The sequence below is a fragment of the Terrapene carolina genome, unplaced genomic scaffold, assembly GCF_002925995.2.
Source record: "Terrapene carolina triunguis isolate 2854851 unplaced genomic scaffold, T_m_triunguis-2.0 Scaffold85, whole genome shotgun sequence".
NCBI classification, from domain to species: Eukaryota; Metazoa; Chordata; order Testudines; family Emydidae; genus Terrapene; species Terrapene triunguis.
This window is the reverse complement of record NW_020664436.1, coordinates 52,482,082-52,505,145: the sequence shown is the minus strand read 5'-3', so window position 1 is coordinate 52,505,145 and position 23,064 is coordinate 52,482,082. Positions and strand designations below refer to the sequence as shown.

The following is a 23,064-nucleotide window of genomic DNA, read 5'->3' as shown; positions in this document are numbered from 1 at the left end:
ATATAAAGAGGGATTCAGAACAGGGCATGGGAGGGAGAGGAAAGGGGTCTCACTGATGCAAAAACAATAGAATGAGAAGTTAGAATATTGTAGAGTAGGCTTTGTTCACTTGCCATTTGCCTTTCCCTAGTTTTATAGGCCAATGGCATCAATAATTCACAATTCTAGATTTGAAGAGCTCAATCAATTCAAATATTCCAAGATTGCAGCTATTTCCATTGAAACCTCTAAGTCTGTAAATACTCATCTTACCCAATCACATGAACATGAACCCTCCTGCCATTCACACATGCATTATCTGTTCATACTTATCCAGAGACAGTAAGTAGGTAAGAATCAGGAAAAAATTGGCACTTGGCAAAGGTGCAATTAAGCTTGGTTTTCAAGTTCCCTGATGGGGAAACACAATGACAACATTAATACATACCTAATGATTTTGTTAGCATGCACTTTATTTCAGCATGTCATGCAAGCATACAAATAAGTGTCACTCAGCCATCTTAATAGATAAGTGACAAGGCCAAGATAGTGTCTTCAGACTAGACTGTTGAAACAGTTTAAGTGTTTTGTGTTGTTACAAGCAGAGGTGGAGCCAAAACAGCTTAACCCCGAAATAAGATGCTTTTGCTTAGGACAATGTTCTGTCACGGTGACGATTATCCCACAGACAAAGCACTTACTCATTTTATCTGATAGACGGGGTGCATGAAAGGGAGAGTTGCAGTCACCGTTTGAATACCTTAGGGAAGGATCTTATGCAACTGGAAAATGGAGGGGAAAAACATATTTAAAAGAGAGCAAGGGATGGCTTTTCATAGCTGTTGAGTACCCATAATTCCAAATGAAGTTAATAGGAGCTGCTGGTGCCCAGCACTGCGGAAATCAAATTACTCTGAATGGCAAGTCAGCAACACAGTAGTAAGCTCGGCTAATGCCAATGGACAAGCACATTTGATAAAATAGAATTTATTAGGACAATAATTTTAAAATATTTGGATTAAAGTACTCCATATTGCTGAAGTCATTAACCCATCTCTTGTACATTAAGATGACTCACCTTCTCTGAAACAAACAGTGACATAGTGGGATCCAGAAAGCCTAAACACGCACTTAGTGAAAATCTAGTAAAACAGAGAAATACAACTTTTGGCAGAGTAATGAGCATCCAGAAGGATTCCTTGGTAGCGATTGCATCTGTTTTAAGAGAAGAAAAGAAACTGTGTTCTTTTGGTAGCATGGATTGTGTTTAATTTGATATGCTCATAACCTACTCTTACTTCCAAGATTCAGTATTCTCCCACAACCATCTTCAAAGCAGTGGGAATCTCAAACAAATTGAAGCAAAATTTAGAATGTTACTCATGGTTGGACATTGTTATAAGATCAGATTTTTTTTTTTTTTAAAGCCTCCAAAATTGGAAGCTAGACAAATGAACAGAGGAAAAAATGAAGAAAACAGAACTTAAAATTTTCCTACTTAATGCTTTCATCTTAGATTAAAGTAATTGGGCTATTGCCTATTAAGTGAATAGGCAAAAATATGAAATACAGCCATCTCTCTACAGTACACCATCTGCCATTACATAAGATCAAACTAGATAATCTAATAATTATTTTCTTTTAACGGCCAGAAAAAGTTAACACATTGTGCATCATAAAACCACATGTGGAAGTTCTCCCTTTTCATGGTATTCCTAGTTCAGACACGTGCTACCAAAAACAAAAAAGATTGTTTTGATTTGATTTGACAACTGACAATTAGCATATGCATGCAGTTACCTGATCAGGCTTCCTGCACCTTGGATATGCACTCTAGACAAGACACATTTCAAATGCCATTGTGATGTCTTTTCATTTTTAAGTTATGTTCCATTGCCTCGTTCCTGAACACACTTCAATATGTGCACAATCTCAGTGTGTGTACAATGAGACTGCTACTGATATGAGTTATCTACAAGATCAAAACCTAGGACTATTGTAGAATGATTTCCACATAGCAGAATTCCAAACCTGCATAATGCATATATCCAAGCTATAAACATCTTTCGAAGACAGACAAATGGTTAACCAGCACATCCCATGTAGTGGTAGCAAGCAGAATACACACTTATTATATATGCGGTGCTTCCTCTCCTGTGATTTTTTTATCTTTACCATCCCCTCCCTTGTGGGCTTTCTATAAAGCTTCAAATATTTAGCCATGCAGTTCTTATCCTCCGAAGTTATCACATCTGAACTGTTCCATTAGTTTTATCCTCCAGCAATCTGGTGATGATTACCTTCTAACATTAGGCTGTTCATATTATATGGACAGTTACTTTCTAGCTACCTTTTCTCCCCAAAATGCATCAGAGTTCAAAAATATTGCATGCAGCTGGATTCTCTTCCATGTGTTAATTATATCTTGCACTGTGTGGAATGCAATACTTAGGAATCCCTTTGTCCTTGGTACTGTAAGACTCCAACTAGCCTCAAAATGCTACTAAGAAAAGACAACTGATCATTTCCAGTCCCAAAGCTAAGACACATGTAGAAAAGTCTCACTGCATTTCAATGCAACAGAGGAAGCTAGCATTTACAGGGATGGACAGAAGATATTTGCTTCATTCCAAGCCATGTGCATCCATGATTTTTAGTTATGTTGAACAAGGACCTGATCCTGCAACATTAAAATCAATTGCAATTTTGCCATAAGATTTCTTATGCCTGATCCAGCTCCGGAATCTCATACAGATAGTTACACACATGAAGAATTAAAATATTTTACTGGAGTATGTATTTATCCATCCATCTCAAATTTGAAATATTAATTAAAGGAAGTGGAAGAAAAAGAGCCTACCGTATTTTGGTAAGAGGTACATGTTCAGAGGCACCAGGATCAGCACTATGCATCCTAGTACTATGAAAGGGACTTCATAGCCAAAGGACTGATACAAAAAGCCACCTATAGGTGGGCCCAGCACCAGTCCAAGCCCTGTAAATGTTTCAAGACTACCCTAAAGAGGAGAGAGAGAACAAACATCAATTTTTGGGTGCATCCGAATTCTTCAGCAACAGTCTGGAGACAAACCACTTCCTATGAGGAGCATCCAGTGTGAGGAGGTTGGTTAGATAGAAGCGAGGCTCGGTCATTGATCAAGAGCTAGAACAAATCAGACCCATCAACAACCACTTTCACATGCAAGGACAGCGGAGTCTGGAAAGTTGTCTAGGTAAAAGCAATTTGATCCTCTTATTTCAGCAAAGATAGGACAGGACCAAGTATAGTTCTTATATTTTGGTATTAGCTACTCAAGTACTGCCTAACATACCTAATTTCTGGGGCAAAACACCTCCATTGCTGTTCCATATACCCAGTACATCTGCAGAGAGGCCAGCAATGAAGTGACTACATTTCCCAAATACTAAGTTCTCCCCTTCAGGTTTGAATGTAATTTTGTAAACATATTGCAGATGATCATCATCAAGTCACTTCTTTGGGGCTTGGGTGAAAAATGCCTTAAGTTGAAGCACTTTTCTACCTATATACAATTGGTCAAGTTCAGCCCCTGCATCTATCTAATGAAGTCCATCAAGTCACAAAATGGGTATGTTTGACCCACTAAGTTTGGTTTCATTTATCAGAGGCTACCTCAAAAAATAGGATGAAGGGGACCTATGTGGACTTAGTCTCCTCTTACAATACTATTAGTCCCCATCAGGAGTAGTCAATAGGTGGACCGCAGGCCAAACCCAGACCATCAGATGCTTTTGAATGGACCCCAAAAATCTATTTATCTATCATATTTTTATTATTTATTTTCTTCTCTGGAGTCTGGACCATGACTATACCGTGAACAAAAAAAAAAAAAAAATGGACTTTGACAAAAATAATTGACTACCCTTCAGTTACATCGTTGGATCAACCTATACTTAGACTAAAAATTTTTTTCCCCTCTCTCTCTGTCTTCAGGAAAAAGTAGTTAGCCATAATATCCACTGGGAAATAATAGAACAGTGACAAGAAAGCTCACATAAGGGCATGTTTACCCTAGAAAGATGTACTGCTTGCACTATATGGGTAGTGCTTTCACCAGCATCATTATTCCTATACAGGAAGGAGAAAAACTACACTGATAGAAATCACCTTTATACTGTATTACTGTTTACACAAAGGCTTTTGCCAGTATAACTATTTTGGTTAAAAAATGCCACCCATAATTAAAATATGGGTAAAACTTAAATGTATATCAGACTTGTGTCTCTACTCGGTCTCCTTTGAGTTAATTTGCTGGGGGGGGGAGGGCAGGGCAGTTTTTGTTTTTTATGTCAATGCTGTAGTGTCTGTGTGGTAGTCTACTTCTGAGATTTTTGCTGTGTTAACAGCAAACTATGACTAGTTATTTTCACAGATTTCAGAGATATGTCTGCCCTTCAGTGTTATCTCTCATGAAGAAACAAGACTGACAGGTGACAGAGGCCCCAGTTCAGCAAGTCCACCTTTAAAGTACCTTTGTGAACTGGAGCCTGGTATAAGGAGATGGAGGGTTTAAGATTTAAAGTAAACTTTTATTTAGTTCTCCCACACGCACTCCACCCCCCACAAAAAATTATGATTACTTCTATCTAATTGAACAGCAGCACCAATTCCTTCTCCAAGTCTCCAGCCATATCCACTTCTTAGATCCCTCCTCCCCTTGCTACTGGCTTGCTGTTTTTAAAGCAAGGGCACAGCATTAGTATCATGCAAAGTTGGGTCAGCATGCCCTCCCTTGTGTCTACTCCTAGTGAAGCCATCACCAATGCAGCTAGACACAACAGCATAGGGCACTTTGCAACAGTCCCCACTAGCATGGAGGAACCTTAGAATAAAAAAAATCCCAGATGTAATGGTTTAACTCCTCGTTGAAGCGCCTGGTTAAAGCGGATTGATCCTTAAGCAGAAAGCTATATGATAAGCCAAGACATTTCCCTTTGTTGTGTTATGTCATACAGAATTCAGTTTCCATGAAGACTAGATTAAGTGGCTGCATTTTTAAAATGCTTTCAAGTTGTACGTCGTCTGTCAGTATCCTACCCATGTTTCAAACAAGGCCAGTAAACGGATCACAACAAGAATATAATTTAAAAAAAATCCCTCCTCAACTAATCCTCAGAAAGACATCAAGGTTTTTATTATTTTAACAGTCCTGTATGTGTTACTGAATGAGCTCAGTTTTACATCTTTATTCCTTCCATTGTTCCAGGACCTGCATAACTTTTGTTGCACCTGAATCATATTTATTCAATCCAGGCATATATAATTTTTAATTCAAATTAGAGATTTTTGTCAGGCTTTTTAAATTGGAGGAGCTTATATTAGACACCTGACATGAGCTGTAGGGTTACAGTGGCTGTCTGGTACACAAAAATGCATAAAGATATGAGAGTTGTTAAAACTTTTATTCTGGACATTTGGCTATAATGTGTAGTTCTGTACATACCATTACTGTAGCTATATTATTGGGAAAAGCCTTTGCAAGAATAGAAAATGAAGCTGTCACTGCTGCAGCAAAGCCTATGGCATCCATCGCTCTAACCAGAAAACACAAACCAATGAATACTGGTCCATCAGGTGCTCTATCCAACATACTGAAAGAACAAGGAAACAAAACAAAAATGAAACAAACCAAACCAAAATGATAATTTTAAACAATATGGTCTAGTGGTCAAAGCACAGGGCAAGTCACTTGCCCTTTGTCAAATGGGGAATAACTCTTACCTGCCTATCACATAAAGAAAGAGTTTGAAAAGTTTAGACACCTAGCAGCCAATGCAGGCTCTCCGCCCTCCATCAGAGTCCAGGGACAGTGTCCTGATGAGAAGCTCAGTTCCACTTTCACTCTCAGGTGCTGTGGAAGGAGCTGTCCCAGGACCTGCTTGGGTGCTCCAGCTTTTGCATGTATTTGATATATAAGAAGCTCCAGTATCTCTAGGGTATGTCTACACTGCATTGTAAACCCATGCTAAGACTCAGGTTTGAGCCCAGACCTTCCTTAGCATCCACACACAAATATTCTGACTTGGGTCAATAAGCTCTCAGACCCAGGTCCTAGGACATAGGTGGAAAAGGGTGTGGGGGAGGGGAGGGTCTGAGCCTGAATCCTTCTGGGATTTGGGTTCCAGCTGTCTTTTTGCGGGGTGGATGCCGCTCAACCCTGGCTTCCCAGAGTCATGTCTGGACAGCTTGTCAACATTGTTCCCCAATCCTCTGGGCCAGTGTTTCTTGGCCCTTTTAGCTCAGAACTACCCACTTGATTCCCAGGAACTGGAAGCAACCCTTCCTTCCCATGCTGGCCTCTGAACTGGGAATACAGTTAACCATCTCCTGTGTTAGCACACTTGCTATAGGATGACTTCTTGTGGCTGGCCATAGCTACTAGCCAGCCTTGGGAAATCAGCCAGATTCTGGTTAATCTCTGATGCAAGACAAGCAAGCTATCAGACTTCAGCAAGAGTACCAGAAATGACCATGTGTACCAGGAAACGTTGGAGAAGCTTGCAGCATTGGGGATCCACCACTCAGCTGATCAATGCTCAGAGTGAACGAAGTGACTCTAGACCAACTACCGCAAAGTCAGGGATAAACAACCACACCTCTGGGAACTCTCTGCCTACCTGCCTCTTCTAGGAGGAATTTGATGGGGGTAATGGGAACTGAGCTTCTCACTGAGCCTATGGTGGTGCGTGACAATGTGCTGAGCAGGGATGGCACCCTTGTAAGCCTTAAGTCACAGGCAACACAGAGCAGAGCCAGCTGCCACCAGATCAAGCACAGGAAGGATTCTGCTACTCATGCCAGTCCCTGCGGAGGTTCTGCATAGTGAATTGCTACAGCACATCCTGAGTCCATGCTGAGAGGAGCTGTTTGAAGATGCCCCAAGGAGCAGCCCACAGCAGAACTGGAAGCGTCAGAACCTGGTAAACATGGTGGCAGAACATTTTTGTTAATATATGGAAGAGTCAATTTTGGCTTATGCCCCAATGAAATTATTATCAGGGATAGCAGCATGTATCCGCTAAAGGTGGAACACATTCCAGGCCCCTAGTGCTACCCCCATTCCCAGCCGCCCCATGGAATTCAAAACAAAAAGTTAATCAGTTATGATGAAATTTTTACTAAATATTCACACACACCCTTGTCCCAAAGATGCATTATGGAGATAAAGAGCCTTTTACTAATAGTACACAATGCCATACAAATCGGCACTACTGGACCATGCCAAGCTGCCTGTCCAATTACTCTAAACTATAATGGAGATATGGGGGGGAGGGGAAGAGAAGAAGAAGAAGAAGAAAATATATATATTCCCCGGGTGCCATACTAACTGTCCAAAATGCACCTGGGTTGTATTTACTCCAGGAGTCCTGTATTATGAGTCCAGAAAGATGCCAGGAGGGGGAGTGCTTTTCAATCCCTTTTCCTGAGCTATGATCCAAATGGGGGGAGAGGGCTAAAAAGTTATTTAGGCTATGGATGTCCTATGAGGAGTCCAGGCTGTCCTTGGTGTGTGTACAAGAATAGTCCATGTGTGCCATATAAGGAGTCCGAATTGACCTGGGGTGTCTGTGTGTAACCATGGGGGATGTATTGTATGCCTGAGCTGCACTGCGGTCACTGCATGAAGCTTTCAGGGAGGCTTCTCTATATCTGCAAGTGAACTCAGCATCCTGTTGATTTCCCCACAAGTTTTCCATACAATCCCAGTTGATGATAACTGCAAGCTTTTCCTGGAGCATAAACTCCAAACGGGTGTTCACATTTCAGTGCAGGGCATGCTCATTAGGGCCTCCTCTGTAGGTCACTAGCCCCTTCCACTCATAGATGTGCCGGTCAGGCACTAAGTCTAAAAGGATTCTAAAACCATAGGTAGTAAACCATGGCAAGTGGTCCCCCTTCTTCTACCACAAGTGAAAAATGGACTAGAATTTTAGAAATAATTAAATTGATTTTGTAAATCAGACCTTATCATAACATGATTGCTTTCTGCTCAATTCCCAACAATGTCTGAAAACCAACTTCTTTTTCTCAGAATAAAACCCAAAGTACCATTTTTGACCTTGACTTTCACTACGGATGAAATCAAACTTCTTTGTGAAATACTCAGACAATAATGTGTTCTTTCATTTGTCTTGCCAACCCTTTCACCTTTGCAGGGCAGTCAGTCACGCAGGACCTTTTGGGGGGCAGGGAGGGAGGGCCATATGCTGCTACAGCGGTCAAAGAGGAAGCAGGCAAGAAGAATTAATAGTGGACATCCTGGATAAAACCAGTCATCAACAGCAATACCAATGAGAGGAAGATGTATGGCAGGCTGACAGACAAAGAGAGGCTGCAGCGCATTAGGGGAGATTGGCAGCATCATTTCTGGAGCCCAAGCAACACTTGAGGGAGAAAATTCAAGTGCAGCAGAAAGGTTAGAGAAGCTGCTTATGCTCAGGGCAGTGAGACTGAAGGTTCCAGCCCCACTTACCTCTGTACCTCCTGCTCCAGTCCCACTCCCTGAGCCCCACCACTCGACTGAAGCACTGGAACGCGTTACCTAGGGAGGTGGTAGAGTCTCCTTCCTTGGAGGTTTTTAAGGCTCGGCTTGACAAAGCCCTGGCTGGGATGATTTAGTTGGGAATTGGTCCTGCTTTGAGCAGGGGGTTGGACTAGATGACCTCCTGAGGTCCCTTCCAACCCTGATATTCTATGACTACATCCTGCAGCCCCAGAACCCTTTGGGCCATTCTGTGATCGGGTGGTACATGCCCCATGGCATGAACACTAATTAGAATGGGCACATGTATCCCATTCATTCTTCCAGTTCCATGCAGCAGCAGCCAGTGCATACATGATGCACTAGAAAGGCTAAAGAACTGGGATAGGAGGGACTCAGAATTGGTGAAACAGAGCTGGAGTGTTTTTTTCTTGCCGTGGACAGGATTATGAGTCAATTAGTTACCCACCTGTCTCAGTGAGAGAAAGAGACTTAGTGGTGCTAAACTGGTACCAGCTCCCTGTCTTGCCAGTCTGTTAGCCACCCAAACAATCAATCTCCTGAGAAGCTCTGCCAGCCTTTCCTTTACCCTGCAGGTTAACACGCTAATCCCCATGCTCCCTTGAAGAGTATTCCGTGTAATATCCAGACCCTGTCACTGGACACTCACAGAAATTACCAAGTTGGCTGTCTCCAAAGAGAGCCTACTCACCAGCCTGTTTTTCAGTTCAGGATTCACACTTTACTAAGTATAAAAGCACTGAGATGAATTTATAATAAACCCAAGAATAAGCTTTTTGATTAAAGACAGAGATTTAAGTGAAACTGGTTAAGATGGTAAAAGGGGAATTGGTTACAAATAAAACAGAAGTATAACACTTCTCAAAGGACTAATAATAACTTTTAGCAGGTGGAAAGCTTTACCTAAGCTAAGTTTCTTGCCTGTAGAAACCTGTCAGCATCACCAGCCCCAGGGCCAGGATCCAACTTTCTAAAAGGAACTGTCCATTTTGCTCCCTCAGTGATGGACAAAAATATTGTTTTATTTCTCCTTATATTTCCCCAAAACTCATTGTTTTCATCCCGGACACAAGACAACCTTCCATGTTTTAAGTCTCCGACATCTCTCACCTCCCCCCCCCCCAAAAAAAAAAAAAAAAAAAAAATCAACCTGGCTTTTCCTGGTGACTTACATGCAGATGTAGTTCCCATTGTGTTTTGGCTTTCACAGTGCTTAATTTTACATCAGATATGTAGGTACACCAGTAAGTCAATATTCCTTTATCTGGGAGAAACTAGTTTATCAATCCTGCCTAGTAACATTTTAAACATAATAGTTACTAAAAATGTTTAAAATATGTATGTACATACAACTTCTTGAGAATAATACCTGCAGATGCATCTCACAATGCTTAGAATGACCAGTACGGTATACACTGTTATTTGACATCTCACACAATCTTCTTTAAAGACAAATACTATGACAGCAACCTGTAAGGTGTAGTGACTTGGACAGGTCTGATAAGAGACACTGACACAAAGCAGTGAGCCACCAATGAGTCTGTGTCACAATTGTTCACTTTTTTGACAGTGATTTAATGAGCACCATTCATGGTTTTTTGCAATTCCTCCCCCGGTATTGGGAGTTTGATGGCAGCTGGGCTGGCTAGTAGTTTAATATTGTCTGTTTTTATTAAAACCATGTCTAGTATTAAAGTGTTTTGTTTGCACAAAGATGTGGCGTCATGACAGCTGTTTATTACCTTCACTAAAGCTGAACTACATAACAGCAATCCAAAAAAACAGTGGGCTGAAGCACATGCCCATTTTATACAGTAAAGAACACCATATATTCCATTGCATCCATACATTTAAATTCATTAAGAATCCCCCAGAGGTAATGGAAGTGTGAATGGGATCCATCCCACCACAGATGATATTTCACATTACTATTTGCATATATTCACATACTTACTATTCCCCTCATCCATGGGGCGAGGCAAGCCCACATTGTGGCTGCACAAAGCATCCCTGATTTCCATGGTGCATGTGGATCCTGATTCCATTATGATAGGTGTACTGGTCTAGCAATCCAGTAAAAGCCTGAGTGCACACCTGAAGAAATGGCTCACCTCGCAGACATTGTGAAGAGCACAGCAAGCCACAGTAACGTGGACAGCATAACACTAGCATCCAAATGATCCAGTAAACAGCCATAGCAGGATTTCAATCTGCCAAACGCACACTGAACCACCATTCTACAGCTACTGAAGGTGTAATTAACCTTCTTTTGCCAGGCCTTCTGAGATCAGGGTACTGTTTCAAAAGCCATAAGGGATACATCGAGTTCCCTAGAACAACAGTGAGGACAGTTACTCTATTTATGACCATCTCATTCGGTGGGAATAGTGTCCCAGCCTGTCCATTAAGGTAAAGTCCTGTTCTGCAGAAAACCTTGGAACCATGCACTTTGCTAGAACAGCCCACATTGGCATCCATGAATTAGCCTCTGTGGTCAACCAGGGCTTCCATAATGATCAAGTTGTACCACTTGTCGTTTATGCACTCATGTGCTCCTTGAGGAGAGCAAACTAAGGACACGAGTCCCATCCATGCCCCAGTGCAGTTTGGAAAGTCCATTCTCTCAAAATTATTTCAGGGACTTTGTTTATGCCCATTAACCTTTGGATAAATCTCAGTTCCAATTGCCACACAAACATCCACCAGCACAGCTCCTACCATTGAGTTGCCAACACCAAACTGGTTAGCCATGGATCTGTAGCAGTCAGGGATAGAACTTCTTTCAGATGACTAGAGCAACCTTGCTCTGGACCAGCCTGGCTCCCTCACATGTGTCCTGATGCTGAAGTGTCAGGGCAAGCTGCTGACAAAGCTCCAGAAACATCTGCTTCTTCATGTGAAAGTTCTGGAGACACTGCTGGGCATCCCAAGTCCACATGATCTGATCCCATTAGTCTGTTCTCATGGCCCTGCTCCAGAAGCACCAGTCAACATATGGGGAAAATTTGCAGCTATAGCAAGAATCATTACCAGCACCCACCAGCTGGACTTTGCTACATCTGTATTCCCCTCTGGGAGGTGCCTCCAGTAGGACCCCCCTCCCTCCCCCCCAAAAAAACCCACCACACAAAACAAACACACACCCTATCGAAATATCCACCAGTGTCTCATGGACACTCTACCATTTCCTGAAATGGGAGGGAAAGTGCAAGCTAGACCAGTTCTTCCAACGGTGCTTCACCCATGTTTGTGGCTCTGGTTCTTGGGAGGGTGTAGACCCAAAGATGGCTCAGATGGATGTGTTGGCAGGCTGAGACAACTTCCAGTCAAGTGCCGTAGGATGGACAGTCAAGTTTTCCCACAATACACAGTGAAACAAGGCCTAGAATGGCTACAGCTAGAGGCTGCACTAGGAAGCCTGGAATATGCCCCAAGAATAATGTTTGACTGGGATCAGTGTAGCACAGTATGGATGTGTCAGCATGATTGCAAGACCCAGGTCCAGAAATTGTAAGCCTAGGTTCACTATGCAGTGTGGATGCAAAAGATATCGAGTCTGCAGTCTCAGATCCTACAGACCCAGGCTGACAATGCAGTGTAGACGTATCCCTAGTGCCTGAATGGGAAAAGGAGAGTTCTATCATCTTCCACCTGCTTCTGGGAAGGGGAGGGAAACATCCTCCACCCCCTTTGGGGGCAGAGGGCCAAGCACAGCGTCCTTCTCCCCTGTGAAGAACTCCAGTGCCTTCCTCTGTTGCTCCTCATAGTTTTGCCAAGCAGCATCCCCACAAAGCTGAACTTGATTTCACAGCATTGTGAAATAGACACTTTTTAAAAATAAAGCCTACCTGTTGCACAGATTGGTGCCTTAGACCCTACAATTGCCAGGCAAAGTTTCCAAATTGATTTAAAACAATTAAAAATCCCATTTTGTGAGGTAGATTGTGTATGTACTTATTACCATACATACTTGAGGTTTTTCCAATAACTAAATAGCAAATTGCATTTATGGCATCTTCCAGCCGAGGGTCTCAGAGTGCTAAACATGCCTTGTAGCCCCCGGAGTTAGGTAAGTATTATTCCCACTTTACGGAGAAGGAAAACTAAGACAGAGAAGTTAAGTCATCGTCCCAATGTTAGAAACAGAACTGAGGTCTTTTGACCCCTAGCCCTGAGTTTGAACAGCAAGACCATCTGTTTTTCATATGATTAGAACACAATGCAAATTGCACACTAGAAACAAGAAAACACTCACCCAAACAGAATTGTAACACATCCTGAGACAAACATTCCAGCCACAAACATGAATTTGGCTCCAATTTGTACAAGCTGCAATTGGTGAAGAATAAATGTTACATTTTAATTACTTCCAGTCCAATTTTAATCAAGGAAATTTATTTGGAGAGTTTTGTTATGAAATCAAAACACTGTGGGCACGCTCTAGAAAAGTCATTGACAGAACAAAGGCAGAGAATCAGACTCCCCCGCACATTTAGCTTGTAACCAAACCTAAAAATATTCTAAATGGTTAAGTGACTTAACCTACTTTTCCCAACGGTAAGTCACTGGTAGAGCTAACTCTCTCACTGCCATTTGCTGTAGCCTCTGTACAGTGGCAGAATGCACCAGCATTCTTATATTGATTAGATAGAGTGACTCTCATACATCCAGCATTGCCTATAGCAGGCAGTAATGGTGCTATTAAGGTAGGAGATGGGGAGCTGACTAAAATGGCTGTTTCCATTTGCTCATCTATCTAACATACTAGCAGCTAACCCAAGACAACAGGATATGCAGCTCAGGGCATGTAAGCTCCAGAAGGCAGTAAACACAGGATCTGTGGAAGGCTAATTATTCAGGGAAAAGATCATTCTGTCATGGGCAAAAGGGGCAGCACTTTAAGCAGGGTCCTTTGCTGTGGCACCGCTTTAAAAAGTCAGCTGTACGGGCCATTATTGGCAGCCACTTTTTACCGGTAAGGGCTTTTATTCTTTTTCTTGTAAATTGAAGGGACTTCCCATTGGAAACACCAGATGTCTAATGCCACTCTCATTGAAAAAGTACTATTCCCCCTTCCCCCCCCCCAAAAAAAGGGGGGGCAAAAGACAATATACTCTTAACACACTAAAACAAAAAACCAAAAACAAACAACAACAAAAAAGTGTTGCTAGGGACATAAGGCAGCCTGTACACTAGCTTAAGAACTATATTTGATAGCCATATTTAAGGTAGGAACCTAGAAGACATTTTCCAGCTCTAAAATGTTTTCTTGCATGGTTTAGCTCCATGCCCACTGGCTGGCCAGACTGCAATCACTGCAGCAAGGGGGAAAAAAGTCAGTTTTGAAAAAAAAAACAACAAGGTGTTTCTCAAATCTTTGAGTACTAGTCACGAAAAGACAGGCAAAATTGAAATTAAAAGAAGATACTCCAAAAAGAGGTTGATTACAGCATATTCTGGCCACAGTTTTGACTAGAGCTGTCCACTAACTGCAGTTAACTCAAATTAATTGAGATTAAAAAATAATGGCGATTAATCACACTTTTAATTGCACTGTTAAACAATAGAAGACCAATTGAAATGTATTAAATATTTTGGATGTTTATATATCTTTTCATATATGTTGTATTCTGTACTGTAATTGAAATCAAAGTGTATATTATTTATTACAAATATTTGCACTGTAAAAATGATAAAGAAATAGTATTTTTCAAGTCACCTCATACAAGTACTGTACTGTGATCTGTCATGAAAGTGCAACTTACAAATGTAGATTTTTTTGTTACATAACTGCACTCAAAAACAAAAAAGTCCACTCAGTCCCACTTCTTGTTCAGCCAATCGCTCAGACAAACAAGCTTGTTTACATTTATGGGAGATAATGCTGCCCTATTTACAAGGTCACCGAAAGTGAAAACAGGTATGTGCATGGCACTTTTGTAGCTGGCATTACAAGGTATTTTCGTGACAGATATGCTAAACATTCATATGCCCCTTCATGCTTCGGCCACCATTCCAGAGGACATGCTTCCATACTGATGACGCTTGTAAAAAAACCCCACAAAAAACGCACTACATTAATTATATTTGTGATTGAACTCCTTGAGGGAGGATTGTATGTCCCCTGCTCTGTTTTCTGCCACATACTTAATGTTAAAGCAGTCTCGGGTGACGACTCAGCACATTTTGTTCATTTTAAGAACACTTTCTTTACGTTTTGTCAAATCTGCAGTGAGGGTACCAATGTGAGATTTCTAAAGGTAGCTACAGCACTTGACTCAAGGTTTAAGAATCTGAAGTGCCTTCCAAAATCTGAGAGGGATGAGGTGTGGCACATGCTTACAGAAGTCTTAGAAGAGCAACATTCTTATGTGGAAACTACAGAACCTGAACCACCAAAAAAGAAATTAACCTTCTGCTGGTGGCATCTGACTCAGATAATGAAAATGAACATGCGTTGGACCACACTGCTTTGGATGGTTATCGAGCAGAACCCATCATCAGCATGGACACATGTCCCCTGGAATAGTGGTTGAAGCATAAAGGGACATATCAATCTTTAGCGCATCTTGCACATAAATATCTTGCGACGCCGGCTACAACAGTGCTGTGAGAACGCCTGTTCTGTCAGGTGACATTGCAGGAGATAATGCTGCCCTCTTCTTATTTACAAATGTAAACAAACTTGTTTGTCTGAGCGATTGGCTGAACAAGAAGGTGGACTGAGTGGACTTGCAAGCTCTAAAATTTTACATTGTTTTGTTTTTGCATGCATTTTTTTGTACATAATTCTACATTTGTAAGTTCAACTTTTGTGATAAAGAAATTGCACTATAGTACTTGTATTAGGGGAATTGAAAAATACGATTTGATTTTTACAGTGCAAATACTTGTAATCCAAAATATAAAGTGAGCACTGTACACTTGGTATTCTGTGTTGTAATTGAAATCAATATACTTGAAAATGTAGAAAACATCCAAAAATATTTAAATGGTATTCTATTGTTGTTTAATAGTGTGATTAATTGTGCTATTAATCACGATTAATTTTTTTAATCACTTGACAGCCCTAGTTTTGACCTCTTCTCCCAGGAGGTCTGCTTCTGAGAACCCAGTTCTGTAAAAACAGCACACAGACTATTGCTCCTAACCCAGCTGGCTGAATGTGCAGTCAGAGGGAAACCTGCCTTCTTTTAAAAAAAACAGCAGCTTCTCTAGTGTGATCTGTAGAGTAATTGCTGATGGTCAGCAGAGCAACTTAGTCTCATTCTGCTGAACATCTTCCTTGTTTCTAGCTGAATTTACAGGTGTCCTGGCTCTTCATTAAAGGAAGAGCATGGATGTCTGTAAAAGCAGTTGGAAGATAGGAAGACAACATAAATACATTTACTGGAGTATGGAGTGAGTCTCAGAGTGCACATAATTAGTTTTTCCTGACCACTAAACACCAGATGGATCACTTGATGATTACCTGTTCTGTTCATTCCCTCTGAAGCACCTGGCATTGACCACTGTTGGAAGACAGGATACTGGGCTAGATGGACCTTTGGTCTGACCCAGTATGGACATTATTATTTTAATGTATCTTTTCACTTGCTTAAAAGAGCAAACATATATGTCAGCAGTCAAATTGGTTTAACTGGACCACGCTCTGCGTAAGGTTGTTAGGTCCTATTCCATAATTAAGTCAGTACTGAAAACTGTAAACATACTTACATAATTGCCTAATATTAAAGAAGTCAAGAAATTAGATAAAGCAAAGCATCCAAAAATCAGTCCAATAACCGTATCACTGGCACCCTTTTTCTCTGCCTGTAAAAGGAAACACCATGACAGCCAGACTTAGAATATGGACAAAAAAAACCCCTCAGTACACAAAGGAAAATGATAGCATTAGGTAAAATACTTTTATTCAAGTCTTACATCTTTACCCTTCTTTCATTGTACCTGCCAGTACAGTCATAAAGGAGTGGGAGATTCAGCAGTAACTCTACAGCAATTTAAAATCACCTGGCACCACAATTCAGTATTTCTGTAGTCGGGAGCAGAAGCAGCATCTATTCCAAGTGGAAGCAGGTGTGAAGGATGGAAATTCTAAGTTGCTGTGTTGCACTACAGGTCAGATAGTAGGACCTTACCCAGGGACAGAACGCATTCCCTAAGTCCATACAGAGGTGGAACCTGGTGTGCAGAGACCTCATCCCCCCTGCAAGAAAGGGGCAAATGAAGGAATCTGCTGTCTCCACAGCATGGTTCCCCTACCCCCATGCCCCAGGATGCCACAGAGGACACCCTGCAAATTTGGGATCCATGCAAAGGATGAGGTGTGAACTGGGCAGGGGGAAGATGACAACATCTCCCCTCTGGCCTTATAGAAATTACCTGGGAAGAGGTAATATGTTCGGTCACTTTACTTTTCCTTTCCACTGGAGCTACACAGCCAGAGGGAAAGAGAATCACGGTGACTCCAGCACTGGAATAGAGGTACAAGGCCTCTGCACAGAGAGCACTGGCCTCTCACAGATCCTGGTGACTATGCAGCATCTGGGGGCAAGCTTTGAAGATCACTCCATGCAGCAGGTGGGTAGAACACCGGAATGTTCCAGGAAAAAAACCCTTAGCCCTCTCTTGTAGGCATTGCCCCAGTTGGGGATGATCTGGCCAACTGACCAGGGCCTGCCCCTCTCTCTCTGAGCAATGGATTTGCTCTAAAGTGATTACTCTGAAGTTTCATTGGGCTCTACATACATTTATTTATTTTTCTCAACTTGCACATCAAGTTTGCTCAATTTAATATGACAGTAAAGGTGGTTTTCCTATCTGCCAGCCTGGCAAACTTTAACCTGTGAAAGACTGAGGGGGAAGTCATAAGTGGATGGGGGAGGGGAGGAAAGAGAGTGATCCAGAAGATAAGGCATTGGAATGGAGTCAAGAGACCTGGGTTTTATTCCTGGTTTTCCTGCTGACCAGCTACAAGACCTTGGGCAAATCACTTCACCTCTCTCTACAGTTTGTCTGCCTCATCTAAAATAGGCTGCAAGTGTTTTGGGACAGGAACTGTCTCTTACACTGCCTGGCACAATAGGGGCCTGAGCTCACATGTAGCCTCTAAGGGTGATGCTGCAATAGAAATGATCTGATTACATTTTTTATAAAGTTATTTCTGATTTTTTTTTAAAAGGTTCTACAAAATACACAGGTAATTTGAATAATCGTCTGCAGAGCTGTACATTGATTTACCTCTCTTGGAAAAAAGGGCCCCAGGATTGAATAGCAAATCATTGAACTGAAGTTTAAACAAGCTGTTGCTGCCATTGTGAAGAGCTGATCTCTGGTAAATCTGCTTGACTCTTCACTGGGAACTTCTGGTCTGCCATTTTCTAGAACTAAAAATATTTGTATTAGGCACAACTTCAAGCTGTCTGTTTACAAATGATGTGCCCTCCAGGAATTCGGAATTAGTAACCTAAACCTATGGTTCAGGAAAAGGTAATTGATGTTCTGCCATTAAAAGTAATAAAACCCGCCATTTTATGAATTTATTACTGCACCATTTTACAAGGCTATGTCTACACTGCACAGCTTACAAGCCTTGGTGCTGCTGTAAGGTAAGCAGTGTAGCCGCTCTTCTTGAGAAAATAAAACCACCCCCCAACAAGGTTTTTTCCCCCTCTGAGAGATAAAAGTTTTAATGAGGAAAGTGCAGTGTAGACATAACCTAAGTGAAGCCCTCCCCACAACCCTATCTGTATAGCCTCTTGCACCGAGAGTCCCTTTGACTTCTGAGAGTTTCCCAGTGTCTTTCCACAGTGAGCAGCTTGCAGCATCAATGACAAAAGAATCTGCCACTGCGACTCACACATAGCTCCACAGAAGTGAATTGGATTACTTGTGGGAGTGAGAACTGTCCACCTAAGTAGTGGCTGCCTGATCAGACATCTAGCATATAAAGTTGCAGTGTTTTATCTACACAGTATTAATGTGCTATAAAAAGTCTGCACCTCATCCCTCACATATACTTTGTTTTACAGCCCAGAGACCCAGAAACTATCAGCTTACAAATAAAGATGTAAGAAACATTCAAGATACAGGTGTAGGTCATCTACCAGCTCTTTGTTTCTTTCAGGGAACGTTTGCAATAGATAGTATTTAAATTTACTTGCCTTCTTTCTCTCCACTCCTCCAGGTGTATATTTTAAGTGTTCCTGATATTTTGCACTCCAGAATGAGGTTGAGGCCAGAAGAGAGTTCCCAGAAAATCAAATATACCCTTTTGCTCTTTTTCCAAGGTGCAGTAAGATAGTTATTTAACAGGTCTGGCTTCAGGCTCCACTAGCAAGGCTTTCCATTATTTAGCTAGGGTCGCAATTAGGGTCAGAGTTTTTAAATAGCCAGCAAGAAACTTTCAAGTTCATCCCTTCATAGCCTTTATAAACAGACAAAAAGCTCCTGCTGAGCGTCAGCTAGACTTCACATAAAGACAAAAAGCCAATTGAACACATTACCCCAGAATAGACGATGAAATGGATCAATTTCAACAGTGAGAGATGTAAACATGAAAGGCGAGAAGTGCCAGAGAGTGATTTTAGTGTAGTTCTAAGTTCTTCTGATGGGCAGAGCTTAGTTACAAAAATAACAAAAGGGAAAAAAAGTGCAGACAAAACTGGTCCTCTGCCCCCAAAGTTGCAGTTAGTCAGAAAAATCAGGTCCCACCTTGAGCAAACGCAAACCACTAATCTAAACAAAAGAAGTCAGCCGGGGTTTCAGAAGCGTTCAGACAATGCTTGGGTGAAGTAGTCACCCAATTTCCTGGGGGGGAGGGGGGAAGTAGGAGGGAAGACATCCGCAACCCAAAAGGTTAAAGAGAGCAGGATCTGAAAGAAAAACTCTACTACTCCCACCTGGGGTTTGCAAAGTCTCCTGAGTCTCTGCTTCCTGGCTGCCCATAGCGAGGGGTCCCGGATAGCGCAACCCAATGTAGCTTTACCAGAGTACCAGCGTCCCTCTATCTATCCCGGTTTTGCACAAGAAAAAGATCCTGACCGCAACGGACAGCAGATTTAAGGCAGCAGCTTCAGATGTTATTAGTGAATATGCTCAGCCCACCCTAAACCCAATCATTAGCCGCACGGGAGACGCTGCTGATACTACTGTTCCCTCCCAGTTTTTCATTGACAGGCACATGCTGCTTCACCATATTTGCTTAATCCGCAAATCAGCGGCTTGCCGGCTTTAGTACATATTTGTCCTTTTTTCTACCCTGAGAATTTGTGAAGGGTTACAAAGAACAGCTGCGAATTTAACGTCACAGCAACAGGGACATGACACCTGATCACTGGAATCACATCCGTGTAAATGTTCTTTGTTTATTCTATTATTCAGTGCTCCAAGCCGACAGACAAACCTGTGGGAGCAGCACAGGGGTGGGTGTGTGTGCAGCATGTAGCAAAGTACATTTATAGAATGTAGGACAAAGACTATAATGATCATCTTGTCTGACTTCCTGCATAATACAGGCCACAGAACCTTATCCAGTAATTGCTACATCAAGACCATAACTTCTGTTTGAGCTATGTTTTAGAAAGATATCCAGTTTTGATATAAAGTCTCTGAGTGATGGAGAATTCACTGCATCCCTAGATAAATTGTTCCAATGATTAATTACCCTCACTGTTAAAAAGTTGCACCCTCTCTTGCTTCTTGTTCCAGTCATTGGATCTCATTATGGTGGTACACCTACAGGAACTGTTTATAACTCAAGCTTCAATCATTCATGATGCCAAAAAGAGATGTCATTTCCAGTAGAATGTGTAGATCTTTTTTTGCTTATGCTTTGATCAGCAGTTAAATAGTTAACATTGAGATTTACAACATCATCATTAGGGTCAACATCTCCTGGAGATGAACAGGAGCAATTCATACTTTTCTGGGCTAAGGTTCAGACAGAAGCTTTGGATTTTTCTTCCATGTGGTGTAGACTGGGGCATTTCATCCCATCTTGAGTCCCTCTCCTGATGTGCTGCTGAACAGAGGGTCCACACAGACTGCCCATTCTCCCAAAGTATCATAGGGGTAGCCGTGTTAGTCTGGATCTGTAAAAAGCAACAGAGAGTCCTGTGGCACCTATCAGTTAGTCTTAAAGGTGCCACAGGACTCTCTGTTGCTTTTTACATTCTCCCAAAGGTTTCCAGGTGTATATTGGGAAGCAGATCTAACTTATTCTGCTCATGTGAAGACACAAATAGGGCAGCAGGCCAGTTGTCCCCCTTTGCAGGAACAATGGAGGTGAGGAACAATTTTGGAAGACATCCAAAGAAGACAGGAATCTGGGCATGGTGGATGGGTAGGGATGGATGTTACCTGTTTTAGGTTTTCAATAAAAAAAAACAGCGAGTAATCTAATGTGTATTTCTGACCTGCTGAAATTTAGTGGTTTCAGCCTAGGTTGGTTCTCTTTTAACTCAAAAGGAAACTTCTATAGGATGCAAATTGAAAACTTTAAATTTCACAGAGCTTCAAGAAAGTCTTATTTTTTCCTCTTACTTGTTCATTTGTGTTTGTGTACTTTTTTATGTTATTGATATTCATTCATTAATGGACACTTTTCATGTACAGGGGTGGGCCACCCTATGCCCTCCCTCATGGCCAGATGTGGTACTGCAGGTACACCTCACCCTACATTATCCTACCTGGGTGTCAACAAGTGTGCTTACTCAGATCAGGGCAATGAGAAACCAAGCACACTAATTAACATAAGCATGTCTCCCTTTTAATTAAGCTCCATGAAGGAGCAGTTGGAAATCTATTTAAAGGCCCTTACCTCAGGACTATGATTCAGAACTCCCAAATCTTAAAAGTCCAAAACAAAAGTCTCTCTGTTCTCAGTCTTTCTGAGCTACAGAAAGAGAGAGAGAGAGAGAGTTCTTACGTCCTCTTTCTGCCAAGACGGCTGCAGCTGAAAGGAGGCTTTGTCCTACTCACAAGTTCTCTGCAGTAGCGGATTTACCATGGAGCCAGGCCCACACTCCAGGGAGGCCCCGACCAAGCCCACTCTTCTCCGCCCCCGCTCTCTCCTGCGGGGGGCAGAAGCTTGGTACTCCTGGCACTGAGGCTCCTGCTGCAGTAGGGCAGCCAAGCTCCCGCTCCTGCTCCCCTGCCTCTTCTCACAGCTTACTCCCTTCCCGCCCTCCCCTTCCCTGCTGATCAGCTGTTTGCCGGCAGGAGGGTGGGGGATGAGCACAGCTGCAGCATGCTCACCTGGGGAGAGGAGGCAGAGAAGAGGCGGGGTGGGGACTTGGGGAGGAGGGTGGAACAAGAGTACCTACTCTGTGACTGCAGCGCTGCACAGCCAGGCTGAAAAAAGAAGGTGCTGCTCAGCTCCCCGGACTTTGCAGCTGGACACCACCTTCTGGGTCCTAGTGCTGGTTGAGCTCCCTTCTGTGTGCTGGGAGCCATCCTTCATCTTGTACAACAGTGAGTGCCCATGGTGGGGCAGGCAGGGCAGGGGGACAGAGGCAGTGGGGAAGGAAGGGGCATGGGATGGGGAAGAGAAGGGGATAGGGCAGGGATCGGCAACCTTCGGCCCGCGTCCTGTCCGGGTAAGCCCCCTGGTGGGCTAGGCCAGTTTGTTTACCTGACGCATCTGCAGGTTCGGCCGATCGCGGCTCCAGGCAAATGGGGGCTGCAGGATGAGGGATGTGCTGGCCGTGGCTTCTCGCAGCCTCCATTGGCCTGGAGCGGCAAACCACGGCCAATGGGAGCCGCAATCGGCCGAACCTGCGGACGTGGCAAGTAAACAAACCAGCCCAGCCCACCAGGGGGCTTACCCTGGTGGGCCACATGCCAAAGGTTACCGATCCCTGGGATAGGGGAAACGGGGGCCCAGCATGCGGATCCCCTTGGAAGTTAAGGGGAGCAACTAGTTGGTAACAACAACAAGATGGAGTGTGTTTGTGTGTGTGTATGTGAGTGCATGAGTGTAATATAGATCATATGCATATGATACAGTGTTGATTGATGCATGTATTACCAATGAATGTAGCGTTTGTCTTATTCCCCTGAAACATCCTGTGCAGTACTTTAAGCACAACAACCCCACCTCCCCTGCACCCAGACTCCACCCCAACCCCCGCTGAGCTCCAACCACTTTCACTTGGTCCCCCCTGCAGACTCCCATTGCCCCTGCACCTGGCACCTCCCTGTGCATCCAGATCCCGCACTGAGCTGCCTGCACCCAGACTTCCCCCCCCACACAGACCCCTCTTACCCCCATCTGGATCCCCCCACACTAAGTCCCTCTGCACTTGGATCCTGCTGCCGGGCTGAGCCTCCCTGCCCACATCTGGTGTGCCTGGCACAAAAGGGGCAGGGCCCCAGGGTGTTTCTGTGGCAGGCATGGCCCAGTGCTGTGTCAGGGTCAGGTTCAGTCTCATTGCCAAGTCCCTATCCCAGGGGAGGGGGAAGGCTGCAGGGTATTCTCCCACCTCCATGCAGCCAGTGGCCTGTGCTCCCCACTGCCATGGTGGAGCTTCCACATGTATTT

The 23,064-nt window shown here is 43.0% G+C and overlaps 1 protein-coding gene across 3 annotated transcripts in view; it reads right to left on the bottom strand.

The window, feature by feature from the left end:
• The window catches only part of LOC112112413 (MFS-type transporter SLC18B1-like), a 37,074-nt gene extending 17,603 nt beyond the window's left edge, over nucleotides 1-19,471 (bottom strand). Inside the window, exons 1-7 of one of the 3 annotated variants that reach the window (XM_024208330.3) lie at nucleotides 19,424-19,471; nucleotides 17,763-17,908; nucleotides 16,239-16,334; nucleotides 12,778-12,851; nucleotides 5,463-5,610; nucleotides 2,840-2,996; nucleotides 1,058-1,194 (exon numbers count right to left, since the gene is read on the bottom strand). In XM_024208330.3, coding sequence (XP_024064098.1) covers nucleotides 1,058-1,194; nucleotides 2,840-2,996; nucleotides 5,463-5,610; nucleotides 12,778-12,851; nucleotides 16,239-16,334; nucleotides 17,763-17,908; nucleotides 19,424-19,469 — 804 coding nt within the window. In that variant the 5' untranslated portion in view covers nucleotides 19,470-19,471. Of the gene's footprint in view, nucleotides 1-1,057; nucleotides 1,195-2,839; nucleotides 2,997-5,462; nucleotides 5,611-12,777; nucleotides 12,852-16,238; nucleotides 16,335-17,762; nucleotides 17,909-19,417 lie in introns of all 3 variants that reach the window. The other 2 variants (XM_024208338.2, XM_024208345.2) reach the window with 2 other exon arrangements.
• Between the last annotated feature and the right edge of the window lie 3,593 nt (nucleotides 19,472-23,064).